General features: G+C 37.5%; 2 protein-coding genes across 3 annotated transcripts; one reads left to right on the plus strand and one right to left on the minus strand.

The window, feature by feature from the left end:
- The first annotated feature begins 48 nt into the window (after positions 1–48).
- Positions 49–13,874, plus strand: LOC126831828 (leucine-rich repeat and death domain-containing protein 1). 2 transcript variants are annotated; one of them, XM_050562459.2, is made up of 3 exons: positions 49–190; positions 9,082–11,021; positions 12,034–13,874. In XM_050562459.2, the coding sequence occupies exons 2-3, from the start codon at positions 9,089–9,091 to the stop codon at positions 12,330–12,332; spliced, it is 2,232 nt and encodes a 743-aa protein (XP_050418416.1). In that variant the 5' UTR covers positions 49–190; positions 9,082–9,088; the 3' UTR covers positions 12,333–13,874. The 2 variants fall into 2 exon arrangements, with proteins under 2 accessions (XP_050418416.1, XP_050418415.1); XM_050562458.1 differs by having other exon boundaries at positions 51–174.
- LOC126831830 (mucin-5AC) lies at positions 2,748–8,314 on the minus strand. Its single transcript, XM_050562462.2, has 3 exons — positions 8,197–8,314; positions 6,961–7,124; positions 2,748–6,121 (listed from the first exon to the last, which is right to left on the minus strand). Exons 1-3 carry the CDS (start codon positions 8,306–8,308, stop codon positions 4,535–4,537), a joined length of 1,863 nt encoding a protein of 620 aa, XP_050418419.1. The 5' UTR covers positions 8,309–8,314; the 3' UTR covers positions 2,748–4,534.
- Positions 13,875–17,615: the final 3,741 nt, after the last annotated feature.

The following is a 17,615-nucleotide window of genomic DNA, read 5'->3' on the forward strand; positions in this document are numbered from 1 at the left end:
GAGTTACCGTTATATCACGCGAGAGAGAGAGAACGGTTGTTTGCGCGAGGTTGAGTTCCTGACAACCGAGAGAGACAAGAATACTGATATTCGCCCGGTGTGTATAACGAACCTATATGTGGTTTATAGCATTTATACACTGTTTCGGGATAATATTAGACAAGCTCACAGAAGGTAACCTGTAGAAATCGTACGTTATCTAGATGTGTTATATTAATTTACAGGCAATTTTTGTTTTCTAAAAATATCTAGATCTACTTATAAATCTAGACATCTTCATAATGTTGGACAAGGATTTTATTATGACGTCAAAATCTTTTGCCCTTTTCTACATACAGGCGCATGTATGAAAAATCTCTTTGTAAAATAAAGTTGAAGATGTAACCTGATTATTTATTACGGTACTAGTTGTCCTATAAATTGGTCGTAAGAAAATCGCGTTTTTAGCTTTCGGAGACTAGGCCAAAATTTTTATTTGATTTTTTAATTTTTAAGAAAAACGTTCAAATATACATGTATCACCATTACACCATAATTCGTGATAGAGTTCGAATTTCTTGAAAATCGGAACGAAACATTCAGTCAAAATTGCCGTTATGTATACAATACATTGTATTTAACGCTAACCCTAGCCCAATTTGTGTCCGATTTATGTAACTTTAAATATACTTTTACACACCAAAGAATTTCCCCGGAATTCCAACCCTTTAAAATACTTTAATACAACAGCTTGAAAGTGGTCTAAGATATAGCCCTATCTATGTGTTTTTGCAACCGAAATCCCACTCTTTGTCGAAAGGAATTCCAATCAACGAATGAATCAGATTGTTTCAGTTGCATCCTCCGGACACCAGCAATTTAAACTCACTAAATGATGATGCCCGACAAAATTCTCGTTTAGAATCCATGGAGCCGCGGCCTGTGAAACCGTTCGCACGCGAGCGCCGAAACAAAATTAATAATGACGATGCCCCCAAAAAATGTCGGACATAAAGCGTAGTAACTACTGTTTATTACACTGATTTTAAATGCTTAAAAGTTTAATACATTATTTAATTTAATTAAAGGAATTACGATTCACGAAAGATTGATAAAAAAGAAATTAATAATGGTCGATACCCGACAAATGTCGTACAGAGCAGAATAGCTCCAGACAAATCTGTTCAATACAGCAGAAAGTTCTCGTTGTTGGGCTTTACACCTGTTGGCCCACATACATCAGTGGTGAATATTCCAATCTCTGAAAAGGGATGACACCGGGGCGAGTTAATTAGCTCTCAATATTTACTTTTTTTCTTCTGCAACAATTTTTTTAAATTAGTAAGAAGAAAAAAATGCAAGTGTTGGAGTTATATCTGGATAAAAAATATTTCTAATTTTGTGTAAATGGGTACATAAAATAGTACGCGAAGGCATAAAATGAGTAAAAGTATTATAATGCACTTGAACTTAAAGTAGCCAAGTCTCTAACCCAATATCATCCAAAGTCTTCGACACTGAAATCACGAATTATTTGAAAATTTAAATCGACATTGATGTTGTGGTCTTATTGGAAAAAGGTAGGCTTCTTATTTCCAATATTTAAGACAAAATAAACATTTTACCCTTGGCACACGAATCGTGTACCAAAATGTGTTTCAGTGCCATTTGTAACAAGGGACTCGAAGAACGAGGCTAGACATATTCCACAAGTCATGTCACACGGTAACGATATAGTCTTATCTGGAGAACATGCGCAATAGATACTGTGGGTGCAGACTGGAATAACCAGACGCTAGAGATTACCATTCGATTAACACTTCTGGTGTATTTCGCAGAACATAACTGATTTGAAATTAGAGTAAAAACGGAAACGATTGAATGTAAATCAGTTATACATTCATATTACATTATTATATTCGTTGTTTGTGTCAATTTCTAGGTCCCACATATTAGCGATTTAGCTCCTTGAAAGGGGGAAAATCACTAACGCAATCTCATCCACACCACAGTCTTCGACATTGCAAACATGTTTTCTTGGTCAATTTAAATCGACATTGATGTCATGTTACCGTGAAAAGATGGGCGTCTGATATCCAATATTTAAGACAAAATGAAAATTTTAAAATGCTGCCAAGCGCCATTTGTAATGAAGCGACTGAGTGAACAAGGCTTAACTTATCTCATAGAATATTACTGGAATAATCAGATGCCAAAGACTGCCATTCAATTGGACTATTCGCGTATTTCGCCGAACACAGCTGATTAGAAATTACAGTAAAAACAGAAACGATTGAATGTAATCAGTTTATATACATTCATATTACATGTTCGAGTCTCGTAATGGCTGATCAGTTCAAAGGTTATCGCAAAATTCGACTTGAAAATAGTGTTGCATTAATATAAATTTGTGTCACGATATACAGTAGGATCTGTACGAGCAGCCACTCCTATTCAGCGACATCTTGTAAGCGGCCACGATAAATTCCCCCCGTAGAATTTCTGTTGTTTCATCTCTTTAATCAACGATCACTCCTCTAACGCGACCAGCGGTCACTATTGTACTAATAAATTTAACAAAACATCGCCAATTCAACGGCCGTTGTTGGATGATACCATTTTGTACTTCTTCGCACCTCCGCTAATCCCGTGATTAATAGTTAATTATCTGGCCCCCAACCGATCAGGTAAAAAAGAACTGTGAAAATAACAATAAACCCAGGATTATCTGTAAATTAATCTTTTATTTTATTAAATGACAAATCCTGATCATTTTTTTCACCCGTAACGAAATATTATTTGATACTGATTGAATAAACTAAAAGTACCCTCAAAGCCGAGTTTTGTCACGATCATCTAGTATCTATTCTCCATTGCCACTTTGTTGCTAAACAGAAGTTTTAGCGCCTCCTGTATTACATACACCCCTTGAAAATCGGTGACAATTCAAAGATGTATTTTTTGACATGTGCTTTTTCGATAAAATAACATTAATTCATGGATTTTCTTCACAAAAATGGATAGATATTATCGAATACATCACAATGGTAGATGGTAGAAGTAGTATCAATGTTGGTACAAAATGACACGTCAAAGAATTTTCGTTCCATGCAAGTTTCAGCGACGGCCAAATTTACCGATGCAAGTATTGATGTTTGCTCCCAATGCATCTGTACCACCTAAAACAGATTTGGAGTTTTTCAGTACCGCGACGGGAATCATGAATGACCACTGCCAGACAATTTGTGCGGTGGGTTACCCCTAACAGACACGCCCAAAAATGCCACGCCCCCATCTAGGATAGATTAGCCGACACTGTTCCCGTGGTCCAAAAAATTAAAAATTGTGCCAGGATGCATAGAATACTAATACCTAGCACGTATGGAAGAGGCGATAAACTGCGGTTTCATGAAACCGAAAATAGTTTTCGCACCATAACTCCGAAACCGGAAGTGGGAGTCCATCGTCATCAGGCCCGTGTTACTCCTCAGTCCGAGCTACCCATATACACCAAATTTCAGACAGACAAATAAACGAGTCACAAATACATGTATTAGTATCAGATTGCATATGAAAAAAAAATGTTCGAAAATAAGTTGTAGACTGAAATAAAGGAATGTTTATTTAAAGGTTATTAAGACCACTCGGATCAGCAATAAGTAAAGATTCGCAGGTAACATCAACGTAAAGTTAAGCTTAGGCACATAGGAGAGACTGCAATAATAAATACCTATTATATTTGGTCCAAAAAAACCCCCCCGAAACATCCGATTGCATAAGTCTTATTAAATGTGCACAGATGACGTCGATGTTCGAACTGACGGTGACCGTCATTAATGATTGTATATTTCACTTTTTTATCATTATCTATTCATTATAATTTATAACTGTAGGTAGATTTTAAAGTCTCAACCAATCAGATTGCGTTTCAAGAGGTGTGGCGGAGGGAAATGAAATTGGAACGTCCTACTGTTCAGCCCCGAATGGGCTAATGAAGATGGGCATACGCCCTTCAGTGTGCTCTGAGAGAAATTTTTGCCCGCCATACCCGGACAGCGGCGCTATGGCCAACTCTTATATCGAGTTTCAACTCCGGACAGCGGCGCTATGACCTATCCGAACGACTAGACAGCTGTCGTTGTCAGGCCCTCCGCCCTGCATCACTGACAAGGGGAAACCACGCTGGAAACTCACGACGAACTTCCTCGGTCAATACCGGGAGCGATCCCGCGATCGCCAGGTTAGTGAGCCAGCGTCGTACTCACTTAACCACCGTGGCTTCCCAAGTATAATAGGGCATACATTTGTTGTTGTCCATTGCCAGGTCCTCGGTCCTGCACCATTGACATGGGGGAACCACGCCGGATAATCCAAATTAACTTCCTCGTCCTCGACCAACATCCTGACAATGAGGGATGAACGGGTGTAACAAATTTAATAGACCTCCGCAAAAAGAAAATGGCAAATTATATATACCCATTAAATAGACCCACAGAACAATATATAGCAATCTATTTAATTAATATTATTCTTTTTACATTGCTATATTTAGAGTTTATTTTGGATGCCAAGTTGCTCCCATACATCCGCCATCATGAAATGCAGCACACTGTGTTTGTATTGACGTCCCCGGAGCCAAGTTTTTGTTACCACCCTGTAGTATATTTTCAATTGGCAAGATTGTTATAGGTATACATAATAATGGAAAAATAGTCGGAGTTACGGGTGCACACATGTGACTGTCGTTGAACGCACAAGATGACTCGCGTGCTAAGGCTGTCCGTGGTATAGAAATGTCTTTTATTTTATTTATTGGCTTTGTCTGTGTGGCAAACGATCTTGTGTGATTTTCAACTTCTACATAATTCGTTTGTGTAGACACAGTTCTCATTGAAGGTCTTTTAGAATTGTTTGGTTTATTTGTTCTGGTTAAACGTGTATTATTATTGTCAGGGGTATCGAAATAGCACACAGTTTGCGTTTCTGGAGAATTCGTCACCCTCACCCCTGTTTCTGAAGTCAGTTCTCGGGTTATTGTTCCAAGCCTCTTCAAATCTTCTATACTGCAAAATTGACGGGTTTTCGCGGGATTTACCTTCCCAGTCATTGAACTGTTAACCACAGGATTCAGCGACATATGTACCGAACTTTCAACATTCGAAATTTTATTAGTGTTTCCCGGACTGTTTGAAGAACTAGAAACATTTGCAAATTGACCTGAAGATTGATTCGAAATATTGGTAGTTTGACAGGGGATATCAGCCAGTTGATTAGATAAATTAGTAAACCGATGAGGATCATCACCCACTTGATAAATGTAACTAACTGTGGAAGAATCTGTAATTTGATTGGGCAAGACGTGCTTTGTATTACAGTGCAATATGTCACACTCTGTAGACGGAGTTACATCAGGTGAACAGCTTATAGTCTCGGCATTTCCAACACTTTTATATAATCTTTGTTCAGGGTTTAACTCGTAATCCGACATTTCCAATATGTCATTACCAAGGTCTTGATAACTTGTAGACGGAATGTCTTGGTAACATGTAGTCAGTATTTCTTGGTAAATTGTAGTCGGTAGTTCTTGATAACTTGTAGTCGGTATTGTTTGATAAACACCGTCTTGATAACTTGTAGTCGGTAGTTCTTGATAACTTGTAGTCGGCAGTTCTTGATAACTTGTAGTCGGTATTTCTTGATAACTTGTCGGTATTTCTTGATAACTTGTGGTCGGTATTTCTTGGTAATATGTAGTCGGTATTTCTTGATAAGTTCTCGGTAATTCTGTGTAACATGTAATCGGCAGATCTTCGCAACTTGTTGGTAATTCTTGGAAACCTGCAGTGGGTATTTCATGATAACTTTCTTGATAACTTGATTTCGGGGGCCACTGTGTACCACCAGAAATTGAGTGCAAATTATTATCTGGGCTGCACAAAATATTTTCAGAATGTCTTAATAATTCAGGAGCCTGATTGACACCATCTCTGGGAGGAGAATCGATTCTCACCAGTACAGTCTTCTGTCGTGATTTTGGAGTCCCATAAGAGCAGGTACTGTTAGTGACAACTTTAGGCAGAACATGTACTCGCTCCAAGATTTCCGATTTCATCATTTTGCTACGTCGTGAATTAAACCATTTCTGAAAATATTAATTAGAAATAAAACTACCGGTAGTAGTTTGGGTCGTCAGGAACAATGTGTTCTACCACAAACTACCCATAACCAAATAAGATGTGTCTATACGAGGGCCATTTTTCTCCAGAAATTCTATGACTCCCCAACCCGAAATTTGCGTAATCCTGCATACGCTGCTGGCCCTTCTGAAATGGGTGATGGGTGTCTTTATCAAAACTTTAAATTGAAATATAAAACATAAGGTCAAATTTATGTTTCCCTACGAAAACTCATTATTAGTGTGTTACTTTTAGAGTGCCGGATGATAAGAGGCCCTAGGCTATTCCACTAATGAGTCCCTTCTACAGGGGGCAGAACTGTATTGCCCCAAAAATTTGCCGTTTACAGACGGCATAGCCGGTCGTTAGAGAGCGTTTTCCTGATATTCCAGAGCGTGGTCCAAAATATAGCCTAACTTAGGTGGCTGACCCGAACACTAATCAGTCAACCAATCGTCCACGGAGATGGGACCGTCGGGAGAATATTTGAATATTTGACGGTAGTAAACGCGGCCGGGAGATCCAGTCTTTACGGTGTATGGTGGCCTCGCCCTTCCCGAGAAAATTTTGAAAATCCAACTGCCGTAAATGCACTTGTTTGTTATTCTAGCCCATGAATTAAGTAACTTCAAAGTTGTCCAATGGTTTTGCAACTACAAGACTACTGTGCGTATAATAAATATACACCTTGAGGGTCTGGACTTGAGTCTGCCAAGCCTATCGATATACCCGGTACTGGTCAGGCATTTGGAATAATAATACTTAGAAATGTCGTTATGGCATTGTAGTGTTTATGATTTCCTACCTTGATGATACAAGAATTAGTTTGTATTTTTCTAGACAGATTTAATATCATATTGTTATCAGGATACAATGTCTGTAGAAAAATTTCCTCTAATTGTTTCACTTGTTCATCATTTAATTTACCAGTAATTGGTCGTCGTTTCTTATTTGTAATTATACCATCATCTGAAATATACAGGACATATCGAGAAACTGTAACTATATATTTCTTCTTTAATCTTTAAAGTCACTCGGTGGCGCCGATACAAAATACACAAAGAAACAACAATTCCGGTATAAATAAATTTGAAAACCGTTTTTAAAGCAGATGGGTAGAATGTTAGAAAAACATTAATAAAGGTTAAATATTAATTGGACCCTTCTTTAAAACGAATAATAAAGTAATGTTCCGTTTTGATCTCAATATAGTTTCAACTCATTCCATTTTGGAGAGAGGGAGAAAGAGAGAGAGAGGGGGGGGGTAACTCCACTCGACTCAAACTAGGTCACTTCGGGACTAATGGTTCAATTTTATTTCAATAATTCATTTGCGAGTAGGGGTCTTTAGCAGTGGGGGGAAACCGGAGGACACGGAAAAAACCCACGAGGTTGGAAGGCGACCCTACTCCTTGTCATTTACAACCGGGGAATCGAAACCACGCCAATTGACTCAATGACAGACCTTATGATACAACGCATACGCGCTAACCATTTGGCCATCCCTCCCTCCCTTAGAGATACAGACTGATGGTATAATCAGGACAATGAGCAACAGATAAACATTCGACCATATTTTAAACTTTATGCGATACGCAACAGGTAATCGAGCTGATTCTTTTAATAGATGGGTGATATGTTCTCTGCTCTGGGTTTTGGAAATGATAGGAGCTGCTTTATTTTATATCTTCGTTTATATAGATCATGCTAATAATTTATCCAAAGCAAAAATGAATGAATGAATTAAATGGGATTTAACTGGGCTAATGAAGACAGACAGGCATACGCAATACTAATCAATGCAGTGTGCTATGAGGGAAATGTTGCCCGGATAGTGGCACTATGGCATACACTAATTCTAACTGTCAGGGCTCTTTTACGTGCACGACAACGTGTACACAAGAACTCGGGTTTTTCGTCCCATTCGAATTACCAGACGTCATCCATTACAGGCCCTCAGCCTCGCACCACTGACAATGGGACACCGTGCGAACCACTGCGGCTTCTGGACAGTTAAGAATGTTGACCAGTATAAACTTACTTTTAGCAGATGGTATTCTTTTCGCTGCATCTGTATTATACTTAGGGGTATCCATTTTCAATACTATAAACAACACCCAATACAGTGCGTCCACGCCACTAATGACTAACATTAGGAACATGTTACAAAATGCACGTGCATATATTATGGGTCGCGTTTGCTTAGTCTCGTTAATCCAGCCCCTAATCAGCCAGCGCCTCGTTAAAGAGATAATTTCATATTTTCTACAACCAAAACATAATTTATATCTATTGCATAATAGGTTGTCAAATCACTGACGTCATTGGTTTTGGTGTCTTAAATGACACTTTCAAAATCAAACGTTTTACTTTCAACGAGAAACTTAAGATTTTTGTCAATTTTCCTAATGAAGGGGGTACTCGATTGAACGTTCCGGAATTGAATTCTCTCAATCACAAAAATAGTGACAATCGAGTGAAAAGGTGGATTTCGAGCTACAACGCATGCGTCGACTGAATAAGTAAATATCTCAACCAACCATGCAGCCGAAACATATTCGTTGTGTTTAATTACGTCACGATTCTACTCACACCACCTCCGTTGTCGGGACTGACAGAACTGTGACAGAACTGAATTCCGCGTTACTCGATTGCAATTCTGTCAATTCGGAACGTTGTGGACTGTGAATCGAGCATCCCCATTATATTATGCAATTATTCTTTAACAAGGTAGGATAAGGACTATGTATAGATGCCAGGTATTTTAAGGCTTTATTTTAACATATTTTAAACATATGACTGAAACAGCAGACTGTCTAAAAATGTAAAAAAAAATGACTTATTTTAAGCGCGCTTTTACAGAACAATTTTACCAATTGCCCATACGATTATTTATTTGAGTTTTGTTTTTAAAAAATCTTTTCAGATTAAAAATGGAAGCCGATGACGTTGGTGAGGAAGAAGTAACACTTGGCGAAAACGAAGTGGTTATTGAGGAAATGATGTACCCACAAGGATCGAGAGTGGTACTCGATCTAAATGATTTAAAACTACCCCGAATCCCTTCTACAGTTTTCCAGTCTGATAAATTTTCTTGCTTATTTTTGTCGAATAACAACCTTGAAGAACTTCCAGAATGTATTGGTGACCTAGAGAATTTAGAGGCCCTGGTCATTTCCAACAATAAATTAACGTCGTTAGTTAGTCCAATTTACTTCTTACCACATCTTCAGATTCTGGATATTTCCAACAATGATATCGATGAAATAACGACTGAGATATCCAGTCTGAAATCTCTGACACAGTTTATTGCTAACGGAAATAAATTGACACAGATACCGGCCACTTTAGGTCAAATGACACAACTTAGGGTCCTTGGCTTTAATGAAAATCGACTTAAAAACACACCCAACTCTTTCAGTGAACTGACAAATCTTCAGATTTTGGGTCTAGAACGAAATGAACTCGAATGTCTTAACCCAGTTATTTGTAAATTGGAGAGTTTACGGAGACTTGGTCTCTCTGGTAACCACTTGGCGAACCTACCGCGAGACATTGAGAACTTGACAAATTTAGAACAGCTTCTTTTAGACGATAATGAGTTCGAGTTCATTCCGATTCAAATCTTTTGGATGGAAGAGCTCAGGGAATTGGCTTTTTCTGGAAACAACTTGCAAGAAATTCACCCAGAAATAGGAAAATTAAGCAAACTGAAAGTGCTTGGAATGAACAACAATAAACTTCAAAAGATACCAGCCGAGTTGTGTCAGCTAAAACAACTTGAAGTTATTGGATTTGAGAACAACGAACTTACATCTTTGCCTATAGATATAGCAGAATTATTCCAGCTTCGACACGTTTATTTTGGTTCCAACCAAATTGAAGAGATAGCAGAGGGAATCTCTTGGTGTTCAAACATAGAAATTCTGAGCTTGGGAAATAATCAACTCTCAAAACTACCCCTAGAATTCGGAAACCTAAAAAAACTTCAAACTTTAACGTTATCTAACAACAACTACGAGTATCTGCCCGTGGCTATGGGAACTGCAAGGGAAATTGAAGAATTGGCTTTGGAAGGAAATCAGCTTCGAGATTTGCCAGACGAAATAGCGAACCTTCAGAAACTTCGTCATATTAATCTTTCCAAGAACAATTTTCGCGACTTCCCATCTGTTCTTTGCAAGTTGCCTTCTTTAGAAATACTAGAATTTGGCGATAATAATATATCAGCTGTTCCTGTGGAAATTTCGAACTTAGAAAATTTGAAATTTTTGGACTTGCACCAAAACAACATTGGTGTGTTTTTGCCAGAAATGTGCGGTCTCGTTCAATTAAAATGCGTGGATCTATCAGCAAATGTTCTAGAGGACATTCCCGAAGATGTATCACAACTTAGTGCTCTAAACGAACTAAATCTATCCAACAACAGCTTCCCACAATTTCCGAAGTCAGTGTTTGCCATCCCAAATTTACAGAAATTGAATTTTGATCAGGAAGAGGGTAATAGGGTGTCTTCTTTACCGGACGAAGTGGAATTTTCTAAAATTAACCATCTTATTGTGTCCCATAATGCCTTACGGCTTTTACCGCGTTCAATCAATGGTATGTCTGATATCCGGTCTTTGATACTGGATCACAACGAACTTTATGAAATCCCAGAAACTCTTTGTGAAATGAAACAAATTGAAATACTCCATCTTAACGATAACCGTTTGGCTTGCTTACCGGAAAATTTTGATCATATGACCGGATTGAGAGATCTTCGACTTCATAATAACCCTCTTAAAATTCCACCAATGGAAGTATGTGTAAGTGGAGTTCTGCAACCAATAGGACGATTCATAAGAAGAGCTGTAGAAAGAGAGGGTAGGAATTAATTTTTTTCTTCAATTTTACCATTTATTTTTAAACAAGTGGTTATACCATGCAAGATACGCCCACATTTTGCAAGAGATGGACAGGGAACAAACCAAACAGAAAAGCGATTATTCGTACAATAAGGGGCCATAATCCAGGAAGTTACGGTCCGATATGCGCGAAATTTTAAAACCAAACATTGATGCAGTTGTGACAAAAAATGAAACTAGGTTTGGGCAAATTTGACCAATTTCCCCAAAATTGGGCCCCGCACTAGAAAGGGATCCCGCAGCTCACCAACTTCAAAATTTCCCAAGCAATCTGGCAGCAGGGCTGCTGAGTGTGGCAAATTTTCATAAACTACTGCCAGGCCCGTAGCTAGCCCAAAAATGTTAGGGGACAAGGGCTTCTGGGGGCGCCGATGGGGCTTCTGGGGGCGCCGATGTACCTACTCTTGACGGTCCAGGGCGAACAGCACATTGGGCGCGCCTCCCTTCCGAGAAGGGTCTAGGGTGCCCTGCTTGAATCAATCTCACTCGGCATTATGCTTTATGTGCAGCCCCACAATCATATATTGTCATTATAAGGCGCCCCACCAATCATGTCATTATGGGCGCCCCTCCGGGATAAGGCACCCCTTAGATCACACCGTTTTGGGCGCCCCGTCAATCAAGTTGTAGTGTTAATCGTGTGATTCATTATGAGGGGCCTCGCCATTTGGGGGGCACCTCATACACAACGACATGATTGGTGAGAAGCCCATTTGTCTACGATATCACCCTTGGTGGAAGTAGACGTAAACCTCAGAAACGAACGAACGAACGAGAAGCCCAAGTGACATAGGTTGGGCGCCCCACTAATCTCGGGCCTGGCAATGTATTCATATCCTGTATCTTCGAGCCTTCCAAATTGAGCCCCGCATTTTCTACAACCGGTCATACCGCGATACAGTTTTTCGATCTGTGCTCTTTCATGTCAACGTTGCAAGTAATATTTTTTCATACCATATCTTTTTTTTCAGAATTACTTCTAACACGAATGTTTGTTGAGATGAAAACTGGCTTGAATAAAAATGAGCTCAGATATCTGGTGAAAAAATTCAGATTTCCCGAGGAGAAAATTATGGAAATTGAGCAGATGTATAGTGGAAAGGAAAATCTACCGGAAAGGATCTATGCCGCGATGACGTTTTGGAAGGAGTGTAAAGGAGCCGAGGCTACCATTGACGAACTGATACGAGTTTTGCACATCGTGGGTTATGATTCATTATCACAAAAACTGTTAGCCATGAAAATTTATTCTCAGCGGCTAAGATTCTAAACTGGAGGATATCCCAAGTTTTCATATAAGAAAACCGGTGTAATTTTATTTTCTTCATTTATGAACTTCTTGAATTATAGGGTTTTAAAATTTTAAAGGGCTAGATGAAACAATCTTGGCAACAGCCCACATTACCCATTTCTTGTCCAGTGACCAAGAGTCAGTGTTACAAGTTATTGTCATTGGCCATAGTGGGTCAAAAATAGCCCATAAATATATGTTATAATCCGGTCTTATATCCATACGATTTTGGAGTTAAAATGTTAATTTGAATCATCATTTATTCGTGGATTTGGTAGGCATATATTGCCTAATATATCAGTCGATTTCGAACACGAATGCAAATTGTCATTTAGTTTGAGAACATACTAGCGTAAACTAGTGCCGCTGTCCGGGCAAACTTTCCTCCATACGCCAAACACTTTGTCTGAGGGACATTTTGCTCGGAAAGCGGCGCCACGGCCTTCTCATATTTCGAATTCCAACTGCCAAGAATCTTTTTCGTGCACACCAATGTGTAAACGTGACCTCAGTTATTGGTCCTATCCGAACGACTAGACAATGTCTCTAAATGTATTAAATATTCCGCGGATTATTCTTTTGTGAAAGTCGGGATCCCGCGGCTCGCAATCTCGATAGAAATACAATTGGCTAGCACTGGGCAGTTTATAAATATGTCAAGGTGATAGTCTCTGTATGTCTTCCGAGGGGTTGGATAGCCGAATGGTTAGCACGTGCTCGCTGTATCATAAGGCCTGTCATTGAGTCAACTAGCGTGGTTTCGAATCCCCGGTTGTATATGACAAGGCATAAGGGTGGCCTGTCCAACCTCATGGGTTTTCTCCGGGTCCTCCGGTTTCCTCCCACCAAGCGAATTATTGAAATAAAATCGAACCATGTGTTGGTCCCGAAATGACCTAGTTTGTGTCGCGTGGACGTCTCTCTCTCTCTCTCTCTATATATATATATATATATATATATATGTGTGTGTGTGTGTCTTCCAGCGAGCACCAGGTGTTTTGAGGTTTTAAATGTAGCCGCTTGTACACTATTGTATAGCGTTTGAAATAACACATTCATGTGTTAGAATTAAAATCACATTTCATTTTAGCTGACAAATATGGTAGTTTACTTACATATTTAATTGTTATAGGGAAATAAAAAAAAGGAGGAACGAATTTGGAACTTAGTTCTCTGCATATACAGTAAGAAACGCCAGAGATCTTAGGGATTGATTGTATTCCATCATACGGTGCGGGCAAATAACCTAGGTCGCGTATAGTACACGTAATTGGTAATTCAAAGTAGAACAGGTGAATTCGTTTCCTGTTAAACGTAAGTATGTTTTTTAGTTTTTTGTTAAAAATAGTTTTAAGAATATAATTATATTTGTTTCAGTATGTTTTTGTCCAAGGCTACCAAAACTTTACGTTTTCATTTGCATAGTGCTAAAAATATTATTGACCTGATTATATGCCAAATGATGTTTTTATAAAATTGTATTGTATTAACGTTATAATTATTAAATGTTGATTAATATCCTACATGTCATTGCTCTCTTAGTGTCATTTGAATGGGTGTTTCACCAACAGAGAGACCATCAAATGACGAAAATCTAAATTAATCCGTTGTAAAACATGCATTTATGCAGGGAGTACTTGTCTAGCTCTAGTCCTAGTCGGCGGAATCATTATTTTGTATCTCGTTTCTTTCCGAAATTTCAGTCAGCCTGACTCTTATCAAATTTGGAATTTTTACACGGACAGTGGCGTTTCCAACTATTCTTCATCGAATTAAACCTTAACGCCATCGAGTACCTGCACGTGCTTTTTCTAAGGGAAACGGTATGTCACCCTCATTCAACCAGGCGCTAAACCGATGACAACTTAAAATGTATATTTAACTGTCTATACTTCAAAATAGGAATGTAAATATAGGAATGTAAATATTATATTGTAGTTCATTACAGATACATACATACATATTTAAACAAAAATAACCTACTACAAAAAACACATGAAGATGGAGAACTAATATCACAGTTGATCACAAATAAGAAGTCGTAAGCGCCCTAAAACAATTTAAAAACAACAAGTCTCCAGACATAGAGATGTCCTATCAACATCCTTCTATCTAACTTTCTGGAACATAATAGGAGACGACTTTGTAGAGGTGTTGAACAACATCTATCTCAAAGGTGAACTCACACCTACAATGAAATTGTTATCCATAAATAGTGTGTTATTTGATTATGTTCCAATTACTAAATGCCATTTAAAGAATATACAATGAAAGAAGCAATAATAAATATAAGCTATAAAGGGGAGGGCAACTCCAACTATTTGAAAAATCTATAGACCTATAAGTCTATTATGTCAGGACTATAAAATATTAACAAAAATTATCACTAATCGGTTAACACCAATGTTAAATAAAATATATCCCCACCCCAAACAGGGACTGGGGAAGGAAAATCTATATTAAATAACTTAATGTCAATCCATAGTATTGTTGCATACATAGAAGAAAGAAATATACCAGGCCTAAGCTTTGATCAAATGAAAGCATTTGACTTGACTGAACATAGCTACATTCTTAAACTATTGCAAAAATACAACTTACCAGATTTCATTATAAGATGGATTACCATAATCTATACAAACATTGTCAGTAGCGTTCAGGTAAATGGCTTATTTACGAGGGAAATTAATGTAACAAGAGCTATAAGGCAAGGGCGTTGTTTATCAATTTTAATATACTGCCTTGCCATAAACCCTGTTGCGGTACCTAAAAGGAATCCATATCCCAAACACGCCCGAAGAAATAAAACTATTTCAACATGCAGATGATCTATCATCAATTATAACAAATAGTAAATCATACCTTATAGAAGAAATACAATCCTTTGGCTCTGCTTCTGGATCAAAACTAAATCCATCAAAAACTGAAATTATAAAAATAAATAATATTGCTATACATAGAAAAGATATTCCACAAATAAATATTAAAACACACATAAAACTCCTAGGAATATGGTTTGGTCACAACCATATTGCCCCCCCCCCCCCGCCCCGAAAAAAAAATGGCTACCCATACTGGCAAAACTAAGAAAAGTAATAGATCAATGGTTAAAATATAAACTAAAAATAAAATATTTAGTATTATATACTTACATACTCAGTAAACTCTGGTACACATTATCCATGCCGAATGCCGAATTATCGCACCACCAAAACACATTATAAAATCTATAAATAAAGAAATAGTTAGATTTATCTACCAAGACACACCAGAAGCCATCAAAAGAATGACACTACACCAACCATTCAATATGGGTGATCTACTAACACAGAAAATACGATAAGGGCAATGGCACTCCAAAGAATTATAATCATGAAAAATAACATAAACCCATGGACGAATCTTTTTCCCTATTGGTTTGGGTATACATTTAAAGGAATACTGCCTTTGTTAGCATCCAAAAAAGTATCACAGACAGTAAATACATCACAAATTTATAAAAGCATAACAACTAATCACCTTCATTATCGTAATAAAATCAATCTTACAGGCACACCGAAATTAAAACATATCTACAATGAAATAAAATTAGACTTGACTAAACCAAGTATTATATACAAATATCCAACAACAGACTTCTTTAAAATATGGCAGCAATTTGCTAGTATGCCTAAATATCCTTTTCGATTTTGACCTTGTCATTTTCATAACACACCAAGCACTGCCTACAAAGCAAATATATTATACGAGAGAAACCTCAACAGTAACAATAGAGGAAACATTTACACATATCTTCCTACAATGTGGGATGATAAAAAACTATAAACAAAACCTCCAAACCTACCTAAAAAAGCTCTCCATAAATAATAATTTTGAATTTAACAAATACACATTATTGTTCCATGATATAGCATCACTAATTATAATTTGAGGAATACTGTATTATCTAGTATGGGAATATAAATGTAAAATCAAACCAAAGGATATCATAAACAACAAAATAAACATAAAATTGACACAATTAAAGGCCTAAATGCCACTATTGCTATATATAATCTAACAACAAACATAGATAACCTAATGTAACACTGACTCACTGACCATAATCGAAGTCGAACCACAATCTAGATTACAATAATAATAAATAGGACACAGGGCATGCCAAATGAAGGGGTCTATTAGACTTGATTAATCTAATGAACAAAACAATATACCAACCAACTCTAATTGAATAGTAAAGATGTATGCAATACAGAAATTAATATATTGTATAAAATAGAAAAATAAATAAAAAAAGAGAGAAAAAAGGGAGCAGAACAATGGCGTGTTTTGGATTCCCCGATTGTACGTGACAAGCAGTTGGGTCGCCTGTTATGACTCATGGGTTTTCTCTGGGTCATCCCCCGTCCCATTGCTAAAGACTAATACGCACACGCGAATTATTGATATAGAATTGACCCATATGTTAGTCCCGAAATGACCTAGTTTGTGTCGTGTGGACGTTAAACCACATTTCTTTCTCTCTCTCGGAGCAGAACATATTACTTCTTATATGTAAATATGTAAATAAGAACTATTAAAGACTGGACCAGATAATGGCAAAATGATGCCACTAGAAAGTCGATGAATTCAAATGGATTCACACTTAGAACATTCGCACCGGTTTGCATTAAAGATAAGATATAACCCCGAAGGGCACCCCTCCTTTTCTTTTTACTGTCCATAATATGATATATAATGTATATTAAACAACAAGAACAATACTTCAAATAAATCAGTCTTTGAAGGTATGGGAAATTGTTTTTCGAAAAAAAGAGTCTTCTATTTCGGGCTCTCGCCTGACCGTCATCCAACAGAGTGGCCACCTGACAGGCAATGCAAAGGGTCAGACACTTCGGACTAGAATTTCGCACAAATATTATTCGAAATAAAAATCTCAAAATGAAGATGCCCATATGTATTAAATAAACAGAATACCGAAAAATAGATAGAATTCGTCCACTCTCACGATCCCAATGCTTACAACAGTGGTTAACTTAATAAGGCTTTCGGTAGAACACTGAATATCGTTAGGGTTCGCCTATCATGACCACAAAACTTCCAACAAAATCCAAAAGAATCCGTCAAAAACAAGATTTACTAGTGGGGGTTTCATATTGATAATTTGACCTAGATTATATATGATAAGTTACTTTAAGATGATTTACTATATATTCCAAGTGCAATCTCTCTACTGATAACAGACACGTTTATAATATCAAA

This window comes from Patella vulgata, chromosome 9 (genome assembly GCF_932274485.2).
Source record: "Patella vulgata chromosome 9, xgPatVulg1.2, whole genome shotgun sequence".
In the NCBI taxonomy this organism is placed as follows: Eukaryota; Metazoa; Mollusca; class Gastropoda; family Patellidae; genus Patella; species Patella vulgata.

What these genes read in the sequence shown, in the direction of transcription:
- LOC126831830 (XM_050562462.2), bottom strand. Translation starts at nt 8,308, where the DNA reads ATGTTAGTCATTAGTGGCGTGGACGCACTGTATTGGGTGTTGTTTATA. An exon ending in AAGAATACCATCTGCTAAAA is followed by an intron (nt 7,125 to 8,196) that starts GTAAGTTTATAC and finishes TGTATATTTCAG; the next exon opens with ATGATGGTATAATTACAAAT. An exon ending in CTAATTCTTGTATCATCAAG is followed by an intron (nt 6,122 to 6,960) that starts GTAGGAAATCAT and finishes TAATATTTTCAG; the next exon opens with AAATGGTTTAATTCACGACG.
- LOC126831828 (XM_050562459.2), top strand. Translation starts at nt 9,089, where the DNA reads ATGGAAGCCGATGACGTTGGTGAGGAAGAAGTAACACTTGGCGAAAAC. An exon ending in AAGAGCTGTAGAAAGAGAGG is followed by an intron (nt 11,022 to 12,033) that starts GTAGGAATTAAT and finishes CTTTTTTTTCAG; the next exon opens with AATTACTTCTAACACGAATG.